At 32.3% G+C, this 22374-nt stretch overlaps 2 protein-coding genes across 3 annotated transcripts in view; one reads left to right on the top strand and one right to left on the bottom strand.

The window, feature by feature from the left end:
• Positions 1-2801: 2801 nt before the first annotated feature.
• LOC114332993 (GMP reductase 2) overlaps positions 2802-22374 on the top strand; it is a 69561-nt gene continuing 49988 nt past the window's right edge. Inside the window, exon 1 of one of the 2 annotated variants that reach the window (XM_028282798.2) lies at positions 2802-3042. In XM_028282798.2, coding sequence (XP_028138599.1) covers positions 2956-3042 — 87 coding nt within the window. In that variant the 5' untranslated portion in view covers positions 2802-2955. Of the gene's footprint in view, positions 3043-3239; positions 3259-22374 lie in introns of those variants that run through there. The other variant, XM_050647926.1, reaches the window with a different exon arrangement.
• LOC126882875 (uncharacterized) lies at positions 15651-21758 on the bottom strand. Its single transcript, XM_050647924.1, has 5 exons — positions 21117-21758; positions 20597-21025; positions 18398-18634; positions 16915-17233; positions 15651-16857 (listed from the first exon to the last, which is right to left on the bottom strand). Exons 1-5 carry the CDS (start codon positions 21532-21534, stop codon positions 16014-16016), a joined length of 2247 nt encoding a protein of 748 aa, XP_050503881.1. The 5' UTR covers positions 21535-21758; the 3' UTR covers positions 15651-16013.

Genomic DNA, 22374 nt, shown 5'->3' with positions numbered 1-22374 from the left:
AATGTGCAATATTGAAGTGTTCATTGGCCCACCGCCTTTGCCCAGCTGCCGGCGGCCTAATAATCATTAAATTTATTACTTCCGTTCTTTTTGAATGAATAGTGTTAAGATAACAGAATGCTATGTTTGTTTTATTTTTGTTATGAATGCAATTTGTTTTATTCTATTTAGAAATGAATGCCCACTTCTATTTCATTGATGGATGAACATACATACTTGTTATTCGATTTTAATTTTTATATACAAATATTTTTTTGTACAGTATTTTAAAGTAGATTTTGTATAACCAGAGGAGAAAAGAAATAGAGAGGAACACCAGAGAACAGCTGAAAAAAAATTGCAACGAGAGAATACGAAAAATTGGACCAAGATGAGTTAAAGTCAAAAACAAAGCAAAAAATAGAAGAGAATGGAAGGAACTAGTACACAGTCTATCCAGAGAATAAACAAGAAGGGCAAGAAACTCACAGGCCCCCAATACTCCACAAAGAGGGATGGAACTAGAGAGAGAGAGAATATCTTGAAGTTCTATGCTGTCTCTTGCATGTAATGAGAAAAGGCGGACACAATCAAAAATATTGGCATTATATATAGGTACATTTTTTATCAAGATATACAAATATATGATGTAATTTCTTGTAACGATATAAAAGCTGTGGAACGATTCTACAAGAGAAATGTACCAAAGGAGGCTAGCACAGAAGATACAGCTGAAACTAATAGACGACATCGAAGATATATTAAACGCGAGCTGGGAGAAAATTAAAAACAACATTGAAGAGGCAGCAGCAGAAGTTCTAGGAAAATGCAAAGTCATACTGAACAAAATAAACAACAACAATACACCATGGTTCAGAAAAGAAATGTAAAGAGAAGCGAGAGGCATACATGAAGTATAAAACATTCAACACTCCAGAATCCAGAGACACCTATAGAAGAATACGAAATGAAACAAAGCAATTGGTAAGAAGAACAAAAGATGAACACTGGGAACAGTTTACAAAAAGATGGAAAGCGACTTCTACACGGAACACAAAAACAAATATGGAGATTCATAAAAAACCAACGGAAAGAAATGGCAGAATTGAAGGAACAATAACATACCAGCAAACGAATGGGAAAGATACTTGGCGGAACTGTTTAAAGGAAAGGAAAATAATAATCAAAACAATAACCTACCTGAATTAAGACAAGAAATAGAAATCAGTTTTCAGGAAGTAGAGATACCCATAAATTCACTCAAAAACAGAAAGTCACCAGGACCAGACGGAATAACCAACGAGCTTCTAAAATACGGAGGAGAAAGTATGACCCTAGAGATACCAAAACTTATACAAAAACTAATGATACCAATGTTCAAGAAAGGAGACAAAGAATACCCCAATAATTATAGAGGTATAAATCTACTGAACACCGCACTTAAGCTAACCACAAAGTCCTAACCAACAAAATCAATAAACTAACAACTTTATCAGCAGATGAACAACAAGGATTCAGATCAGGAAGATCCTGCGTAGAAGCCGTATTTGTACTAAGACAAATCACAGAAAAGGCCATTGAGTACAATAAACCAGCATATCTATGTTTTATAGGCTTGACAAAGGCTTTCGATCGCATCCAATTCGAAGACGTCTTACATTTACTGTATGGAAGAAATATACCAATCAATATTATACAAACCATCGAAAACATCTACTTTCATAATCGAATGCAGGCAAAGATAAATGGAAAACTAACGCAGTTTATACCAGTACAAAGCGGAGTCAGACAAGGTGGCTCGTTAAGCCCACTGCTCTTTAATAAAATAATGGACGAAATAATAGAAGCAGTACGTAAAGCTCATGGTTACAGAATTGGGAATAAAGAAATCCAAATATTATGTTATGTAGACGACGCCGCAATAATCGCCGAGACAGAAGACGATCTCCAAAGATTAACACACATCTTCAATACAACAGCCAAGAAATACAATATGATAATATCAGCAGAAAAAAACAAATGTATGACAACATCTAAATACCCACTACGATGTAAAATCGAAATTGATAGTAAAATAATAAAACAGGAAGCAATTTGAGGTATCTAGGAATAGATATAACCAGTTACGGAGATGTTGAAGAGGAAGTACGACAACAAAGCTTAAAAGCAAGTAAAGCGGCGGGATTTCTTAATGACACAATCTGGAAGAACAAACACCTAAAACAAGACACAAAAGCAAGAATCTATAAAGCAGCAGTTAGACCTATATTGACATACACGGCGGAGACAAGACCTGACACATGCAGGTAAAACGAGACGACTACTAGAAACAACAGAGATGAAAATACTCCGACGAATATCAGGAAAAATCTGTTGGATAGGGAGAGAAGCGAAAACATAAGATCATGCAATGTAGAAGACATAAATGGATGGGTGACAAAACGAAAACAGGAGTGGAACGAACACATTAGTAGAATGGCAGAGGATAGGATAGTACGAATAGCACGAGATAAGTCGCCAAATGGACGAAGAAGTATTGGCAGACCAAGAAAAAGATGGTGCGATAACTTAAACAAATTAGGAGGCTAATATTGAAGAAGAAACAGGCTTTAATGCTTACATACAAGAAGTTAGAAGAAGATATAAAATGTATGCAAAATATGCCAGATATGCAAAAAAATGCATTTTGCATAATTCAGGTCTAGAGTGCTAGGAAAATACCACGGAAAATACATTTGATGTCTCGGTTGCATAGCCACATCCAAGTCACTTGCCTGCACCGTCTCGGGGACACTGTCGATATTCGATTTCGATCGTATTTTAACGTCGTTGTGCGAAATTTTGTATTGTATGTAAACGGTTGAGTTGACGGACAGATCCAAGGGGGGAGGTTAGGCTGACGCGGCTGACGTAACGTAGTCAGCTGAAAGCTATTTTCATTTTTTATTTTAGTACTAGTACAAGTACAAATTCAAAATGCCCAATATAGTTAATGAAATTAAATTGGACTTCAAAGATGTTCTACTGAGGCCCAAAAGGTCCACTATAAAAAGCCGGAACGATGTAAGTACTTGATTTTTTTTATAATATTGATTTTGAAAATGAGTTTCATTCATTTTGGCGCTAAATTTTGTTTAACGACAATCGTCTAGCTTCCATTTTAAATTTGTAGGTATTAGCCATTCTGAGGATTATTCTGTTGCAAACATACGCCTGTGTATTCACGTGTTTTAATTTTGAAATAGGTAGGCATATCTAATGTCCAAAAGGCTCCCTTAGGTAAATTTGCAAACTGTTTCTAATTTTATTTTTATTATATGATGACATGCAATGATTTTTAAATTATCTGCATCCACAGGGTCATACACGCGAATTAATATTTATTTATAGGTATTGAACATTATTATTTGTGATATATTTTAGAAACTGGGCTAAAAATGAACGCTTACTATTCTCCTTAGAGGATGGAAAATTTTTTTACGAGAGGGAAAAAATTTTCCATCCTCTAAGCTATTCTCCCTTATTACAAAGGTTTTGCCACTAATGAACAGGACAGGACTTGTGGGTGAGGAAATATTTTTGTAAAAATGCGGATTTTGTTTTCTAATGTTATATCAGTAATCACGATAATAATATCGCAAACCTTGTGGTTGATTTTTTATCCAGAATCTGAAAAAAAAATGGAAAATATTTGGTTTTTGCGCCTATATTTGAATTTATATTTATAGAAAAAAATATAATATTTTAATAGACGGGACTCGAAAATGTCATTATATGGCATTATAATAAGTTATTTTGATTCAAAACAAGGTTTTGATCAAATTTTATAGTGTAGAAAACGTTAAAATACCGTTTTTTTTTACATTTTTCTCCATTCCCAAAATACATCATTATCGATTTGGCTGAAAATTTGCCCACATATAGCAAAAACAGTACTTTAAGTTTAAGTGGTTAGAAGGATTTGAATTATATTACAATACCAAAAAAGTTACATGCAGTAATATCAGACTCAAAAGTATATTAGTCCGGTCGGACTAGCATTTGACCTTGCATGCCGAGCTGCCCAAAATTTTATTTTTCCAATCTTTAGGGGAGTCAATGGTAGCCTAAATTTAAAATCACGGATGAATTCCTCCGTTACGTTAGCCGCCATCTTGATATTAAAGGAGAACCTGTTTTGCTCAATATCTCCGCCATTTTTAACTATTCGACAAAAATGGTAGAAACTGAAATTGTTCCAAATAAATCGTATTTACAATTATTACAATTTCTTTTTAACAATTTTTGTCGTGAGGTCGATATTTTCGTGTTAATTTTACTTACAGTAGATGCCTATATTTTTGACTGATATTGCATGTAACTTTTTTGGTATTGTGATATAATTCAAATCCTTCTCACCACTATGTTTTGGCTATCTGTGGGCAAATTTTTAGCCAAACCGATTATGATGTATTTTGGGAATGGAAAAAATTGTAAAAAACGGTATTTTAACGTTTTCTACACTATAAAATTTGATCAAAACCTTGTTTTGAATCAAAATAACTTGTTATAATGCCATATAATGAGATTTTTGAGTCCCTTCTATTAAAATATTATGTTTTCCATTGATACTTTACGATAGAAAATGCAAATTTGTTTAAATAAACACCAAATCACTGTAAAATCGCTTAGGTAAAATAACATTTTGAGAAAAAAAGAAGAAGATTTTTTGTCCTTAAATATTTAATTTTTACGTCCCGCAGAAGCTACAGTTGAATCCGCGAGTCTTTACCCGTGCGTCATCATTTAAAGCATACGAAATAAGTCGGAAATCTATTTCACGCAACCACAGAATAACTAACCATGGTTAGTTATTCTGTGACGCAACAACAACTGACAGAAAGTGGCTACTGTTCCGATTACGGGTTTTATTATAAAATTTGACGTTATCAAATATATAGAATGTCAAATGTAAGTTTTGCTTCAAAATTTTTGTGCAGAATTACAGCTACATTTGAAGTAGCTTAATAAATTCTTTTATTATTATTGATTTATAAATAAATAAACAATTTATAAAAAAATTCAATAACATATTTTATATTTGTTATTTTATTCACTTTGACGGAAATCTAAACACAATCATTTCTTTACTGTGTGAATGACGTTAGCTTTGTATGTTTGAAATATTAATTGCCAAAATATAATTATTTACCTTAAAATTTCAAAGCCCAATATAAAATTAGTTGTGAAAACAACTGTTTGTGTAATATAAAGAAACTTCAAAACGCAAAAATTCGACAAAAACCGCAAAAAATTCAACTGACTGGCAGCCACAAAAGTAAACAAAGCAGAAACGTCAAACAAATTGTGTTTAAAATATGAAAATATACCGATTCGTCTTCTTTTGTACCTATCTCTTTTCAATGCACTGAGTCTAGATGGTTCATAAAAATAACATGTGTTGTTACTTAATAACAAACGGCAGCTGGTTTGTCATGAGTTTCATGCGTGGAAGAGAATGATGCTAGATAAAAAGTATGTGTTTTATCTCTTCCGGTATTAATGACGCACGGGTAAAGACTCGCGGACTCAACTGTATATATAGTCTGTTCGCTAAACTCAGACGCAACTTTCTAGATATTTTAGTCGGTAATTTTGCCAATTTTAGTAAAATTGGCAAAAAATAATTACTAAATAGTTAATAATCACTAAATAGTTAGTAATTTTGCCAACTTTTGCAAAATTGGCAAAAAACAAAAAAATTATCGACTAAAATATCTAGCCAGTCTATACCAATTTTCAGACAAATCGGAGATCCAAAATTTTTTTTGCTACAAAATTGAGTGATTTGTGATTTGAAATGGAATCACCCATATACCTTTTATGAAGGATTTTAATTAATTTTTTGTGATATATTAGTCCAGGCCGCATCTATTTTGAGATGGACGTTGAGAGGTGACTCAAATTTTTTTGCAGAAATTGCTTGAAAATAAATCAAATAATAATATTTAAGTTATCCTCCCTCTCAAAAAGGTCCGGAACATTGTTTAAATAATCAAAATGTTAAAAATTGAAGGAAAAATTCGATTTTTTTCTTCGTTTTTTGATTATAACTTCAAAAGTATTCATTTCCGAGAAAAGTTGTACTGACATAAAAGTTGTGTAATTAAATTTCCTACAACATAGAATTGGTTAAAAATTTAAAAAATAGTCACCCTAGTTGCAAAATAGCAATAATTGCGAAAAAACCATACAAAAACAAGTATTCGCATTTTAAGTTTTTCAACCATTTATGCTAAACTTAGGACCTTCATATTTCACCCAGAAAAACTTCATGATACAGTAAAACAATACTGTAAATTTCATTAGGATCGGTTTAATAAATTTTGCAAAATAAATTTTGCAATCCAGCTTTCGCAAAAAAAAATCATTTTTTCAAAATGTTACAGGACTGAAAATAAAGCAGATAGCAAGTTGATTTTTTTTTTCTTGTAGAAGTGTACTGTACCTTTCATTTGCAATTTTCAAAATTAAAATCGATTAATTACCACGGCGTCAGAAAATTTTTGAAATAAACAATAATTTTTGGTGCTACGCGCAGGACAGCGGTGTTCGATTCACACAAGTTGATTTCCACCAAAATTTCTTCCAATCATTATCTAATATATTATTATCTTACTCTATATTTTGTTGTATTTTAATATTTTAATTCCACAAAAATCAAACTAATTTTATTATTGTTTGTGAAATATTGTTTAAACAATTGCATATGTTTAAAAATAATAAACTTTTATTATTTAAGTTAAAATATATGAACAAAGAAAGCTTTTGCTAATAAAAGTGTTATTTCAAAGGATAGAGTATGTGTTTTTATTTTGCAATAAACAAGTTTATTTATTTATATCGAAATGTAATAAAAATTAAAATGTATCAATCATTGTCAAAGGTCATTGGAATGCCCAATCAGAGCAAACTATCCGCTATCCTGCGCGTAGCACCAATAATTAATGTTTATTTAAAAAAATTCCTGACGCCGTGGTGTTAATCGATTTTAATTTTGCAAAATTGTAAATGAAAGGTACAGTACACTTCTATACGCAAAAAAATTTTCAACTTGCTATCTGCTTTATTTTCAGTCCTGTAACATTTTGAAAAAATGAATTTTTTTTACGAAAGCTGGATTGCAAAATCTATTGAACCAATCTTAATTAAATTTAAAGTATTGTTTTACTGTATCATAGAGTTTCTCAGGGTGAAATATGAAGGTCCTAGGTATAGCATAAATGGTTGAAAAACGTAAAATGCGAATACTTGTTTTTGTATGTTTTTTTCACAATTATTGCTATTTTGCAACAAGGGTGACTATTTTTTAAATATTTAACCAATTCTATATTGTAGGGAATTTAATTACACAACTTTTACGTTAGTACAACTTTTCTCAGAAATGAATACTTTTAAAGTTACAATCAAATAACCAAGAAAAAAATCGAATTTTTCCTTAATTTTTTGACATTTTGATTATTTAAACAATGTTCCGGACCTTTTTGAGAGGGAGGATAACTCATATATTATTATTTGATTTATTTTCAAGCAATTTCTGCAAAAAAATTTGAGTCACCTCTCAACGTCCAAATGTACTAATATTTTTACAGATGCGCCCTGGTCTATATGGTATACAGCCAGCTACAGGAAAACTCTTCCTTGTAGATTTATTTATAGGAATTGACCATTATTATTTTGGATTTTGTTTCTCACGTACTTTGGTAAATTAATTTTTCTTTGTTGTTACGTTTCTATCTTGTATCAATAATAACAATATTCGCCAGTCGCACACCTTCTGCTTAATTTTTTTATTCAACAGATTTTGAAAAAAAATCAAATTTTTGCTTTTGCGTCCCTATTTGAGTTTATTATTAGTTCATAGGTATTAAACATTATTATTTTTGATATACACTGGGCGTTAGAGAAAAAGGTCCACCCACAAAATGGGCCATGTTTGATGTCTCGAATTTCCTAAACCTGTTGTCCGATTGAAGTTATTTTTTAATATGTTATAGCCTTATTCTTTAACATCGCCGTAATAATATTGTTGCTAGACAGGCAAATTGTCATTGTATGCCGGGTGTACCAATCAAACTGTTTTTTTCTCAAAGTCAACCACACTCCGTGGCATATTCTAGCATTTATAAAAAATTAAAATTAAAACCCAACTATAGTCTCAGGATTTCTTAACATTGTGTTTTTTGATGGATGGAAAATCATGATGGATAATAAAAAAGTTGGTGCAATCCTACTTTCACATGAAATTTATCAGTTTCTCCCACACCTGTCCTAACATTAGTCATTACTTCCTCATACATATCCCTCACAATCTTTACATATTCACCAGGGACTCCTTTCTTATTGAGAGCCCACCACAGAATCTCTCGAGGAACTCTATCATATGCTTTCTCAAGATCAATGAATACCATATGAGCGTTTGTTTCTTTACTCCTGTATTTTTCCATCAACTGGCTTATAATGAAAATTGCATCTGTTGTTGATCTGCCCTGCATAAATCCAAATTGATTCTCGGATATTTCAGTCTCTTCATGTATCCGTCTATCAATTACTTTTTCCTTATTTTCATGGTGTGGCTAAGCAGTTTTATAGCCCTGTAGTTTGTACATGTAGGTTTTCTTTTAAAGACGATCGTAATAAAAGTCCGTTTGATGTTTAACAGTTTTAATTAATAAAATAGATGACTAAATTATTGTTACTATTAAATTAACGAAATGTAAAAGTACTTGTGTAATTGCGACCAAAAATCTTACGTGTTCTTATTCTTACAAAAGGGAAATGTATTTATAGATAATTTGCGTCTAATCAATATAATACCCGTCTTAATTCGTCTTTTCTAAGTATTATTCCTAAGAACGCGTCTGTTCGTCGCTGTGACGTTATATCGACTGCCTGTATTCATTCCCAGACAACCAAAATTACCTTACTGCTAATCTTCGTCTATTCATGGTTTAATTCGTTTTCGTGAGAACTACCCTATTAAAATTTGTTCAAAGGGCTCTACTTGTTATTTTTATGTCTTAAGGACGATTGAAAATAAACACAATCTTCTTACTGCCACCCGCCGATTGGTTCCACCCATCTGTCCACACATCTGTAGCTGTGGGCGTCGACCGACGTTCGTTCGTTTCGTGTTTGTACTAATAATCAAGGAAAAATGATATACAGGGAAATTTAAAATATAAGGTAAACTATTTACAATCCTACATACATTGTTGTATATCTCCCTTGTTTTTGTAAACAGGTACCAGTATACTGCTTCTCCATTCGTCTGGCATTTGTCCAACTTCCATAATTCTATTAAATAGACCTGCTAGCCACCTTGTTCCTGTCTCTCCCAATGCTCTCCATACTTCCCAAGGAATATCATCTGGTCCGACTGCTTTTCCTTTCTTTATTTTTTGAAGCGCTTGAGCCACTTCTTCGTTTGTTATTTTGGTGACCATTGCTGCTACTGTCTCCGTTGACTCTACAGGCTGTCTGTCAAATTCTTCATTTAATATCATGACATCCCTTTCGTAAACTAGTATTTTATTATTTTCATCTCGGATATATCTAATCTGATTAAAATCTTTTGCTTTCTTTGCTCTCTATTTTTCTATTTTATATATCTTCGTTTCGCCTTCCCTGGTATCAAGTTGATCGTATAGGTTTGAATACGCTTCGGCTTTGGCTTTTGCTACTGCTACTTTCGCTTCCTTTTTTGCCACCATATAGTTTTGAAGATCTGTGTCGGATCTGGTTTCTTGCCACTTTTTATATAATTTTCTTTTCTCCTTTATTTTTCCTTGTACTTCGTTTGACCCCCACCAAGTCTCTTTATCCTCAAACTTTTTTCCTGGCGTTTTCCCAAGTATTTCAATAGCAGTCTCTCTAGTACTACTGGCCATTTTTCTCCAAATTGTATTAGGACTTCCTTTCATGTTCCAACATATTTTTTCTACTATTCTTCTCCTGAATAGACCTTCTTTCTCACCTTTTACCATCCACCACTTGATTTTTTGTGGTCCTCTTCGATATTTTTGTTTAGATTTGCTTTTTACTTCGATGTCTAGAACAAGCAGCTTATGTTGTTGGCTTACTGTCTCACTTACTATTACTTTGCAGTCCTTGCATTCACGTATGTCTTCTTTCCTTATCATGAAGTAGTCTATTTGGGATTAATGTTGTCCACTTTTGTAGGTAATAAGTTGAGTTTCTCTCTTTTTAAAGAATGTGTTAACAATCGCCATATCCAATGCTGTTGCTAATTCAAACATGTCATCTCCAGCTTCATTTCTAGTTCCAAAGCCTAATCCCCCATGTATTGTTTCATATCCTGTCTTGGCTTGGCCCACATGTGCATTGAAATCACCTCCTATTATAACTTTCTCCTCTGACGAAAATATCACTCAGGACGTCTCCTAATTGGTCATAAAAAGCTCTTCTTTCATACTCACCCAGACCTGTTTGAGCAGCATACACACACACAACATTCAATACCTCTTTATCAATTACAAATTTCACTGACATCATTCTTTCACTCGTTCTTACAACTTCCACTACGTTATCTTTCATTTCACTATCAGCAATTATACCAACTCCATTTCTAGTGTTACTACTCCCTGCATACCACAATTTGTAACCTTCTCCTAGTTCTTTCGCCCTTTGACCTTTCCACCTAGTTTCTTGAATGCAAGCAATTTGAACTCTCCTTCGTTTGAGCGCATCCACTAACTCCAGACTCTTACCTGTAAGACTACCAAGATTCCACGACCCTGTCCTGATTTTTCTAACCTGCAATGGTGTTCCCCGTGAGATAGTCCTCACCCGGAGATCCGAACGGAGGCTCATTTTACTTCCGGTATATTTTTGTCAATATAGAGTATTTCTAAATAAGTGCGACAAACTTTAAAGAGTAATTCTGCATGAAAAATAATGACCGTTTGTTTAATAAACACATTATGTCCGCAAATGCTTCATTTCCGAGATACGGGATGTTGAATTTTTTCTTACAAACTGACGATTTATTTATTGCTCTAAAACCGGTTGAGATATACCTATAAGCAAATGAAATTTGGTAGGTTTTAAGAGGTAATTATTGCGCTTTTTTTGACATACAATTCAGAATTTTATATTTACCATAGGCGTACATACGGGTAATATGACCCCTAAATAATAAAAAAAAAACAATTTTGATCTAAATGTCTGTGTGCTTTCTTTAATTTTTTGTAGAATTTTCTGCTTCCGTGTCTGTTGTTATGCTCTAGGATTTCTTGTACCTACTTGTTTTTCTTCTGCATATTCTAATCGCTTGTATTCTCTTTTCGTTATAAATTTCTCTACTATTCCTTGAATTTCTTTGAAGTTGGTTAGCTTAGCTTGCCTTTTTCCTATACTGCAGTTCTACATACATCATCACACCATTCCGCACTTCTTTGCCTTTTCCGACAGTTTTCTCTGCAGATTTCGTTATTATTGTTTTCAATTTTTTCTATTCCTCCTCTGTACTATCTTCGTCTCTAGTTCCCTAAACTTTTATTTGGAGAGTATTTTGAATTTTGATACTCTTGTCTTTTTTAAATCCTTCAACATTCCATTTTTTAATTCGACTATTTTTCGCTTTTGCCACTATCGCGATTTTCTGTCGCAATTTTGCCACCACAAGATAGAGATCTGAGTCAGAGTTCGCTCCGTGATACGTTCTGACATTAGTTACGTATGTTTCCCATCTTTTTGAGATGAGGATGTTCCACTTTTTCTTTAAGGGCATCTTTTCTCTCGAAGTAGTACTGACAACTATAATATTGTAATAATGATTTACTGCTGCGAGTTCGTTTCTTTGGATTTTATCACCACTTCCTGTAATTCTCCATAGAATCTTTCAACCTCTCCTTCATCAGCCTCTTCTTTCTATCTTTTTCACATTCATTTATTTACATTTACTTTGTCTTATGGCGCCGTGCACTTATAGTGCGTTGGCGAATTACCTTAGGCCCGGCGCAAATTGAACCTAAGCGAGACACAACCTGCGCCGGCGGGACGGGTGACCCGTGCAGTTATAATAACTGCACAGGTCTTCCACAGGTATGCAATTTTTCGTGTCTTGATCAAATTGAGCAATTCTCTCTCAGTATTTGCTCTTCTTAGGACTTCCTCGTTTCTCACCCTGTCTGTCCATTGTATGCTCAGTATTCTTCGCGAGGTCTACATTTCGAAGGCCTCCAACATTAATGGAAGATATTTCCAACGTCCATGTCTCTATGCCGTATAACAATATGGACCATACATAGCACTTAACCATTCTGTAACGGTGATTGAAGGAAAGATTTCGGTTACAAAGTAAAGGTTTAAATTTAATAAAAGCTTACTTACATTTTACTTGTTGTTATAATGTTGCATTTTGAATTTTTTAAATATTAATACTATTGCTGCAGGTTAAGTCCGACTCTGATTACTCTCAGAGTGATGCAGCTAAGATCATTGTAATGTAAAACAGCGGTTTTGTAAAATAAACAATAAAATTTTAAACAGGAAACAAGTCAAACAAATATTACATAGTAACAATCATAATCTTATATTTTCCAATTTTCCAACTTTTATTGACTATTAATTGTTGCACTAAACAAAATACATTCTTATCGTTATCTCCTTTCTATGAAGAAGAAAGTTGTATACTTAAGGGATTCCAAAAAGGAAACGTATCTAATATAAATAGTTCAAATGTTGAAGGTTAAAGGGCATTATGATTGTATGCTCAAAAATTGAATTCTACTTCATGTTTTCTTATCACCCTTTATCTCTTGTAGACGCAATACTAATAAATTATAAAAAAAGTACGACAGAAAAAACTGTAGGATATGGGACATCGGTAGTTTATTATTTTTTTTTTAATTAATTTATTGCTGATAAGGAGTAAAGTCCTTGAGTAAAAGTGATTAGCCAACTAAAATGAACAGTAAATTGCATAAAATGAGTTTTAATAGGTTTATTTGATCCTCTATACCCCACTCTATGAATTATAGTTTTAATAACTACTCCAGAGCATCTCATAACAGCACAGATTTTGATCACATTCAAAATTTTTAATCGATATTGTATGTTACATCGCGATAAGATCAAAAAGGAATTTTGTTAACTTTACCTTTATAATAATAATAATAATATTTATTCATCCTTTAAGACATACAATGTATAGGACATGTCATTAGTTTTACAAACAAACAAACAATAAAATTAATACATTTATAAATTTTATAAACATTTGAAGGTAGATAGAATTAATAACATTCAGGTAATATTTCTGTCCGAAACAAACTCTTCCACAGTATAATAACATTTGGTAAGCAATAAGCTTTTAATGGATTTCTTAAAGAAATATTTATTCATTGTTCTATATTTTTTTGGTAAAACGTTAAACAATCTAATGCTCATATACTTTACTGACATTTCAAATTTACTCGATCTATGACCAGGTACACTCAGCAAATCGCCACCACGCGTCGAATAATTGTGGAAACTAGAATTTCTGTCATACATATGAATATTATCAAAAGCATATAGTAACATTCTGAAAATATAAATACATGGAAAACTTAAAATATTATTCTTAATAAATATGGGCTTACAGCTCTCAAGAGGTCTAATTCCAAACATTTTTCGTATTATACGTTTTTGTGTTATAAATATTCTGTCACTATTGACTGTATTCCCCCATAAAACTATGTTGTAACAAAGTCTACTATAAACAAGGCTATAGTATACATTTAAAGACTACAGTAAAATGCAGACCGCCTACGTTTGTTACTGACCAATCACAGCAAACGTAAGCTAGTGACACAGAACACAAAGTAGTGGAATTCCTACGTTTTCTGTGATTGGTCGATGGGTCTGTCTTAATTTAAAATTTGGCGGGTTTCATATTTATTATTAAAATGAAAATTGTGTATTATTGATAACCGCATTTTAGGTTTGCATACACGCAAAATCGTCCCATTTCTGCGTCAACCTCGTATCTAAACTTTTTTTCATTTTTGACGTTGACTTGCTAACATTGTTGTAAACGTTAATCCGCATGTCTGAAAATTATTTGAAACTGCTAATATTAGCCTTTAACAATTAAATTGTATTACTATCAAGTAATTAAAATTATTAAATTTTTAACGACACTAACATTAAACGTTTTTGTTGCCCTCCTGAAAAATTTGCTATTCGTAGTTACGAAGTTGACGCAGAAAAATGTCAAAATATTCAATGTGTTTAAATGTATTCATTTTTCGAATCCTGAGAAAACTACTAAATATTTTTGAATAATATAAACGAAGAATGAAAGATTGCATTTTTACTGAGGGCCGAACGTCCCTGAAAACGCCTTTAATGTTTATTTTAAGAAGCTACAGGGGTGAAAATAAAAGAAAATTTAGTGTAATTTTTAATTGCAAATATTTCATTCAAAAGAAACTTTTTATTTATTCTAAAGGACTTTTGTCCCTCGGTAATAACGTAATCTTTCGTTCTGCGTTTAAATTTTTCAAAAATACTTGACAGTTTTCTCAAGATTGGAAAAAAAATACATTTAAAATTTTGACAGGAGACATTTTGCGCCGTTCCCCTGAAGTTGACTATTGGTTTTACTATAAATGTAATTATTGTTACTTGTTGTAGTTTTTATTAGATATCCAGGTATTATTGTTTTAGCTTTTGCATTAGGAAATGTTTGTTTTTGTTATTACTCATTATTTTTGGAACATTAGTCGATCATAATCACTCTCTTTGCTTTCTCACGTGGAGTCTAAAAAAATCTTTCGAGTTCTTTTCTATCGAAGCTGACTACTCGATCCATATTTGGAATACCATCTTTAAAAGAATATTCTGGTTTTGTCCTATTTAATGTTATCATTTTTCTTCAAGTGCTTGTCTCCACTGCTTTAGTCTTTCTTCCACTTTTCTACTATCACCTGCGTACATTCAATACCAAGCACCTCCCCTTGAAGTTCAGCTGTTATCTGATCCAGTACCTGCACCAATGAGAATAAATACAAGCTTAACACGAAACTCTGATGAACCCTCACTTTCACAAAAATTGTCAGTTTCTCCTGCATTTGTTCTAACTCTCGTTGCTATCCTCCCATGTCTTCCACTTCTTCTTCTTAAAGTGCCGTCTCCTCAATGGAGGTTGCCTACTACAATTGCAAACTCTTCTGTTTTCAGCTGTTCAAATTTAGTCCTGTCCATTGTCGGATATTTCTGAGCCACGATAGTCTTTTCCTTCCTAGTCCTCTCCTTCCCTTTCACTATAAGTTGGGCATATTGGTACTTATTATTTCTCAGTATGTGGCCTAGGTATGATGTTTTTCTAACTTTCACTGTGTTGAAAAGTTCTCTTGCCTTGCATATTCTATGCAGCACTTCTTCGATTGAGGTATGCGATGTCCACGAAATTTTGAGAATTCTCTGGTAGATCAACATTTCAAAGACTTCCAACTTATTTACGGTTGATGTTTCAAGGGTCCATGTCTCAACTGCATAGAGAATAGTCGACCAGACATAGCATTTGGATAAACGTAGTCGAATTTCGAGATTTATTTCTGAACAAAATTAAGTAAATTAATGTTTACTTGAAATAACTATTGCAAATCAAAAAAACACTAAAATAGCTGTTTAAAATTTCTTTATTAAAAATTGGGAGAGGGGGCGCCGTTATTGGTGCAATGGCGAAGGTAAAACCCCTCTAAACCTCGCCTACGGCCCAGTAGATCTCAATTTAAAAATACAACTCATATAAAAGTTATCAAATTACATCTTACTTAACATAGCTTTAAAATTCAGACCTAACTTAAGTAACATAATATATCTTATAAAATTTCACTATATTTATTGCTATTCAAGTAAAATCTGTAATGTTAAATTAACTAATGATCTTGTAAATAAGTCTATAAAACTATAATAAAAATTCAATACAGGTATAAATCAAGAATGCATGTGAGCTACAAAAATTGTTAATAAAAAATGTTTAATCAGTTCTTTTTTTTTTTTGAATGAAAATACTCCTGAGTCTCCATTTTTCGCTTCTTCGTAATGTTCTTTGCCTTATTATTAACTTCTTCCAGAATTCCTTGAGTCCTCCTTATATATTCGGTAAAACCTTGGTCATCTAATCCGTTCAACACATTAATGAGATATTCCTGTTGAAGACTTCTTTTGGTTTTTTCCTGGGTCACATTTGTCTGTTCTAGCTTCCCTCTGACAAATTCATTAATTTCCTCCTCATGCCTTGATTTGATAGTTGACATTTCTCCTAAACACCTTGCAGCATCATCTACAACAGAGTTACTACCCAAACGCTCCTCATACATTCTTACCAAGTGCACATGCTGACACAAGGTATTCCTCACCATATAGTCATCACAACTACACCAATAACGGTGAATACAAATCTTACACACTCTACAAAACAATGTCTTACACTCACTCTCACACACTTTTCTAAAATTTACATAACGTAATATATTCATACCTTTAAAGGATTTTACCTCATAATGGCCATATGCAGTCTCCTTAACCAGTTCTTCTAGTTTGCCTTTCATCGATGCTGCCCGTTTGTGTGCTCTTATTGAAAGCCTGTCTTGATAATTATTTGCGCTTGGTCGTATTATATCCACTATCCTTGTCCACATTTTTTCTTCAACTAGCTCATCCATTGTATCCAGTAGCTTCTCAATCCCCACTGCTGCATTCCTCTTTAGGTAATTCGTCTTTAGTAGATTGTTGAGTGATTCAATTGCCATGTTGGTATTAATCCCGGCATTTCTTCTGTAACAATAGGGCCACAATTTTTTTCTGTGTTCAGCCAAGTAATGACTAGAAAAAAAATACTTAAGGGTGTCTTAAAATGTATGATTTCACATAATTATTTACTTTTTCAGATAACTGACAAATTCTATCTCATTTGCCTCTTCTAGTTTGGATACATATTTGTCACATAGTTCTTTAAATTTATCTTCATCTGGTTCTCGAATAATCTGCCTGAGTTCATTTTTCATTTGCGCCTTCAAAGTTGGATCCTGTAATTTTTTCTTTCCTCTAATGTTCCAGTTCTTCACCACATGCCACGTACATAATAGTCTCCTTGGTTCTTGTCTCATTATCTTCTTCCATGCATTATAATATTTAGGATCATCATCACTCATGAAATATTCCGCATTAACTTCTGTCTGTATCTTATTCTTGAGGGCATCTAAAGGTTTTAAAAATAATCGTTAGTTAGCAGTCCTAAATTGTCACTACTTATACAGTGTGTCTGCGTAACTTGGAACCATATGGGAAACTTTTTTAACATAAATTTTACGAATATAAGTAATTCTCTAGAAAGTGCTCTGCACAGTCTTAAACCTAAAGACGCAATCATCAGATATAAAATTTTATCAACAGTGTACAAAGTATGTCAAAAAATATGAATTTCGCTCAAGAGTAAAGTGCCTTTATATTTCACAATATCGAAAATTGTACTTGAGGAAAGTTGTTTGTAATTAAAAATTATGTTATAATCTGCATTTACACTCTTCTAATTGAAAAAAAATTTTTTGAAAATTTTGCTCAAATCACGGACAACCAACATCATTTTTATTTATGACAGCTCCATTATTATTAATTTTGCGAAAAAAAGTTATTCCTTATAGTTCGCATTATATTTAGCAACCAAGATACAATTATAACATATTAAATTTTGTCAATTTTATATGAGGTATGTCAAAAAATATGAATTTCGCTGAAGAGTAAAGTATCTTTATTTTTCACAATATTGAAATTTGTTATTATAAAAAGTTTTTTAGAAGTGAAAAATATGTTTTAATATGCAATTACATCCTTTTAGTGGAAATATTGTGAACTATAAAGGTATTTTACTCTTGAGCGAAATTTATATTTTTTGACATACCTCTTATAAAATTGAAAAAAATTTATATCTTATGATTGCATCTTAGTTTTTGACTATTCAGACATTTTTATAAAGAATAACTTTTTGTCGCAAAATTAACAATATCGGAGTTATTTTAAATAAAAATTAATGTTGCATATCCGTAATTTGAGGAAAATTTTCAATTTTTTTTTTCAATTAGAAGAGTGTAAATGCATATTATAACATAAATTTTAATTACAAACAACTTTTCTTAATAACACTTTTCGATATTGTAAAATTTTAAAGACACTTTACTCATGAGCAAAATCCATATTTTTGAACATCCTCGTATATTATTGATAAAATTTGATATCTGATGGTTGCATCTTAGGTTTTAGACTATGCAGAGCACTTTATGAATAATAACTTTTTTTTCGTAAAATTGATATTAAAAAAGTTTCCCTTATGATTCCAAGTTACACAGACACACTGTATAATTCATACCTAAAAAAACTTCTTGAATTTGTTGGTCCAATCTATTTGACAGAAGGAACGCAACAGGGAATCCAGCATTTCTATCGTCTTTCACCAGCAAAATCGTCAAATCCAGTCCTTTTTTATTTGTCCCATGTGTCCCATCGACACAAATTATGTTCGGGAATTCTAGTAGTTTCTCTTCCATCACCGCATTCATGAACCCTACCGCAAAATCTTCTTTTCTCAATATATCATGATCTTCTCCTAATAAAAATAAACCACCAAATTTTTAGTTCATTCAAAATTGATAAGCTTGTATCCCGTGTACAAAAAAAGTTGATTAATAGCAAGATGAAAATTTGTTAATAGCTTAACAGTGTCTAGTCGAACAAACCTTGATGTATGGGAACAGGGGAAGTTTTAATTGTGGGACGTGATTTTAATTGTGAAACATGTTATCCTGACAATTTTATGATAATGAAAACTAGCAGGTTGCAAAAAAAAATAGCTGTCTGATTTTTGCATGAAAGTTTAATGAAAGGGTAACAAATCAAGTTCTGTCCAACAAAATACATGGGACGTTTGAAACCTGTAATCTGTACCACAATTAAAACTTCCCCCTATTCCAGTATTCCTGTACCTCAAAGTTTGTGTGACTAGATGCCGTTAAGCTATTAACAAATTTTCAGCTTGCTATTAATAAACTTTGTTTTTGGTATGCGGGATCCAGGCCTAATCGTAGTCTTCAACAAAATTAAAAGCATCCCGGCATATTATATTTAACAGATAATTCAAGATAAATGGTAAGAGACTGAAATTTTATTGAATATTTAAATAGGTAATATTACTTCTATCTTTTAAGCTTGGTTACAGTTCATTGTTATCTACTTATTACTTATAGCATTGCAAATATAACAATATAAATTTCCTATTAAATTCACTATTTTACTTCAGAAATAATTATTTTATTGTAGAAATTAAATAGCACCAGAAAGATATTTTTTAAAGTAGATAACTTTGATAAAAACCCCAAAAATTTGGAGTTACCTAGTTACAGTACCTACTGAACCACAATATGATAGATCATGTGATTATTAATTCAAAGAGGGGCAAAAAATGTTCAGATTAGCATATGGTAGAAAGTATAATAAGAGCCAGAATATAAATACCAACAAAGAAATAGGGTCCAAATATGAAAGGTAGCATATAGAGGGCTTGAAGATAAAACAAAAAAAAAAGAATACAAAAGAACATTGAACAACAGATAAAAGGATGACTCGAGGTAGAAGGGACATGTGGAAAGGACAGAAAAAGATGAAAATAAAGGAATAAATGCCAGTTAAACACAACTAATGGACCAAAGATTAGATATTGGGAACAGATAAAGAAAGAAGTACTTACTCTTAAATAGGCCAAGACCCAAAAAGTAGCAATGATGATAATAAAAGGACAATTTAAAACTAAAAATGACTAAAATCCTTTATAAAAGGTAAATTTGTTAAAATCCCAAAAAAGGGCTACATCACAGAACTAGTTTTCAACCGGATGACTGATCATCATCAGTGCTTACGTGATCTAACATGCTAACCACCAAAATACAAAAATATATGGGTAAAATTTAAAACTAAACCACATTCAAATATCAAATTCCTAACTATAAACAAAGTTACTATTCATCCTCTCATTCGTCAAGAGGCTGTTAAATGTAATTTATTGCCCTAAAAAAGGCGGATTCTCATTTTACAGGTCCAAACTGGTCAGTCTGCAAATTCAAATTGTAGGTAGCATGTTGGTTTTTAAGAAATACTTCAGGACGACCCTGTTTAGCTTCCATGTGCGTTTGTTTACAGTTGGGAATTTGTAAAATGAATGGACTTTAGTTATTTAAGGGGTGAAAGTTATTGATTTCTGACAAGTGGGAGATTTATTACTTGAGGGAGGCAAAGGTAACAATTCAACCACTAAATTTACCCCATATACCATCACTATGTCCATAACAAAATTAGATTTAATGTAAAAAGTTAATAACTAAAACTTAGCACATTATATTATTTTAAAAATGTTTATTGCTATTTCGTATCAAGGCATAAATGTTGTTAATTCTACTTAAGAGCAAGGTGTGTTATATGAACCATGCAAGGATAACAATTCACACAAGTCAAATTGGAGTACAATTATTTATAATGTTGGTAGCTACAAAACAAAAAAACAAAAAATGGTGTTTACCTTCCTTCTTGAATAAGAAAGCATAATTCTTGTTGTTAGCATTCCATTCCTGAACCTTTAGGGCTGCTGCTATCATATCATTTTGATCTCGTTTCTTGTGTATATTATACTTTTTGGTCAAATTTCTGAGATCCTGACTTGTTATTACAGCAAGTCTATCTAATTGTGGTACTTCCAATTTTCTTGAATCTTTTAAAATTCTAGTGGGTGGCACCCCAGCCATTAATTTTTCTACAACCGTTTTTTCTTCTGCTTTTGACAGATGCATTGTTCTTAATTCTTCTTTATGTCCAACATGCGTTTTCCAATAACTGACAGAAACTTGTCCTTGGTCTCTCAGTTTGCAAGCCAGTCTGGAAGGGCACACTCCTTTTATTCTAATTGATCCACCAGCTTTCTCTGTCCTAATTTTATAGTTGGGCTTATATCCTAAAGATAGATCAGTATAAGTTTTAATTATTGCAAGTAACAAAATACCTATAAGTTTTAATTATTGCAAGTAACAAAGTATTGCTCTTACCATGTAAGTCACTTCTATTGCAATCATAGTACATTATCTTATGTTCCTTTCCACGCTTTGTTTTACTACATGCATAACTTGTCTCAATTTTCTGCATATCTTTCCATGTCTCATATTCTTGTTTGCTAGAAAATTCAAAAGTTATTAGTTCAATACTCAGCTGGTGGCAGTCCTGGAGATGTTTTCGTAATTTCTCATGACTTTCAAAATTAGTTTCTTGATCACATAACGGACAAATAATGTGATTTTGATTCATTTTGTTGTTAGTCCTAGGCGGAACATCTGTTTTGTGTATTCTTTTGATATGACGATTTCGTAATTCCACATTTTTAAATATTTTGCTGCAAAGATGGCAGGCTCCTGGAAGAGAATTTGTTGAAGTAGGACTGGTTGAAGTAGATGGGTAGGTAGAATCCATAATTACTAAAAAGTCTTGGGTAATTAAATTAGGTGTTCTAACGAACAGATTTTTAAAACGATTGAACAAATTAAAAACAAAAATAGAAATGAAAAAAGCTAAAATTGAAATTCTGTATGTGTATGTATGTATAATTGGTGTTAAGTTGGAAAATAACCGCCAGCCCAAAGAAAATTTGGTCTTAAAGTTAAAAACCGCCAAACACAAAAGTCATAACCACACAAAATGCATTAACATGACACTACTGTCACAAGACTGTCACTATTTTAGGTATTTCTTGATATTTCACTACTTTGTGACCTTTGTGTTCTGTGTCCCTAGCTTACGTTTGCTGTGATTGGTCGGTAACAAACGTAGGCAGTCTGCATTTTACTGTAGTCTTACATTTAACAACGCAGAGATGGGCATAATATTTTTTATACGGGATAATGCATAGTACGACTTATTAAGGGACTTACTGAGCATGTCTATGTGAACTGACCATTTTAATTTTGAGTCGAGATGGATACCTAAAAATTTTGTATGATTTGAGGAATCCAGTAGTACATTGTTAAAACTTAGGTGTAGTACAGGATTTACAGAATTTAAGTTATTAAAATATATTACTTTTGTTTTGTCTACATTTAAAATTAGGTTATTAGATCGACACAAGTCATTAAATCGAGCTAAAAAACTATTGCAAGTAGATGCCAATTGCTCATAGGTCTGTGCTGAGACCACAAGAGAAGTATCATCTGCAAATAACGTCAGGTCCAAAGCATCAAACTGGTTAGATGCATCGTTAATAAACAACAAAAAAATTAGGGATCCTAATACAGAGCCCTGTGGAACTCCTAGATT

This window comes from Diabrotica virgifera, chromosome 4 (assembly GCF_917563875.1).
Source record: "Diabrotica virgifera virgifera chromosome 4, PGI_DIABVI_V3a".
Taxonomy (NCBI): Eukaryota; Metazoa; Arthropoda; class Insecta; order Coleoptera; family Chrysomelidae; genus Diabrotica; species Diabrotica virgifera.
This window is presented reverse-complemented; position numbering and strand designations above follow the sequence as displayed.

What these genes read in the sequence shown, in the direction of transcription:
- LOC126882875 (XM_050647924.1), bottom strand. Translation starts at nt 21,534, where the DNA reads ATGGATTCTACCTACCCATCTACTTCAACCAGTCCTACTTCAACAAAT. An exon ending in CAATAGAAGTGACTTACATG is followed by an intron (nt 21,026 to 21,116) that starts GTAAGAGCAATA and finishes ATCTATCTTTAG; the next exon opens with GATATAAGCCCAACTATAAA. An exon ending in AATTCAAGAAGTTTTTTTAG is followed by an intron (nt 17,234 to 18,397) that starts GTATGAATTATA and finishes TAAAACCTTTAG; the next exon opens with ATGCCCTCAAGAATAAGATA.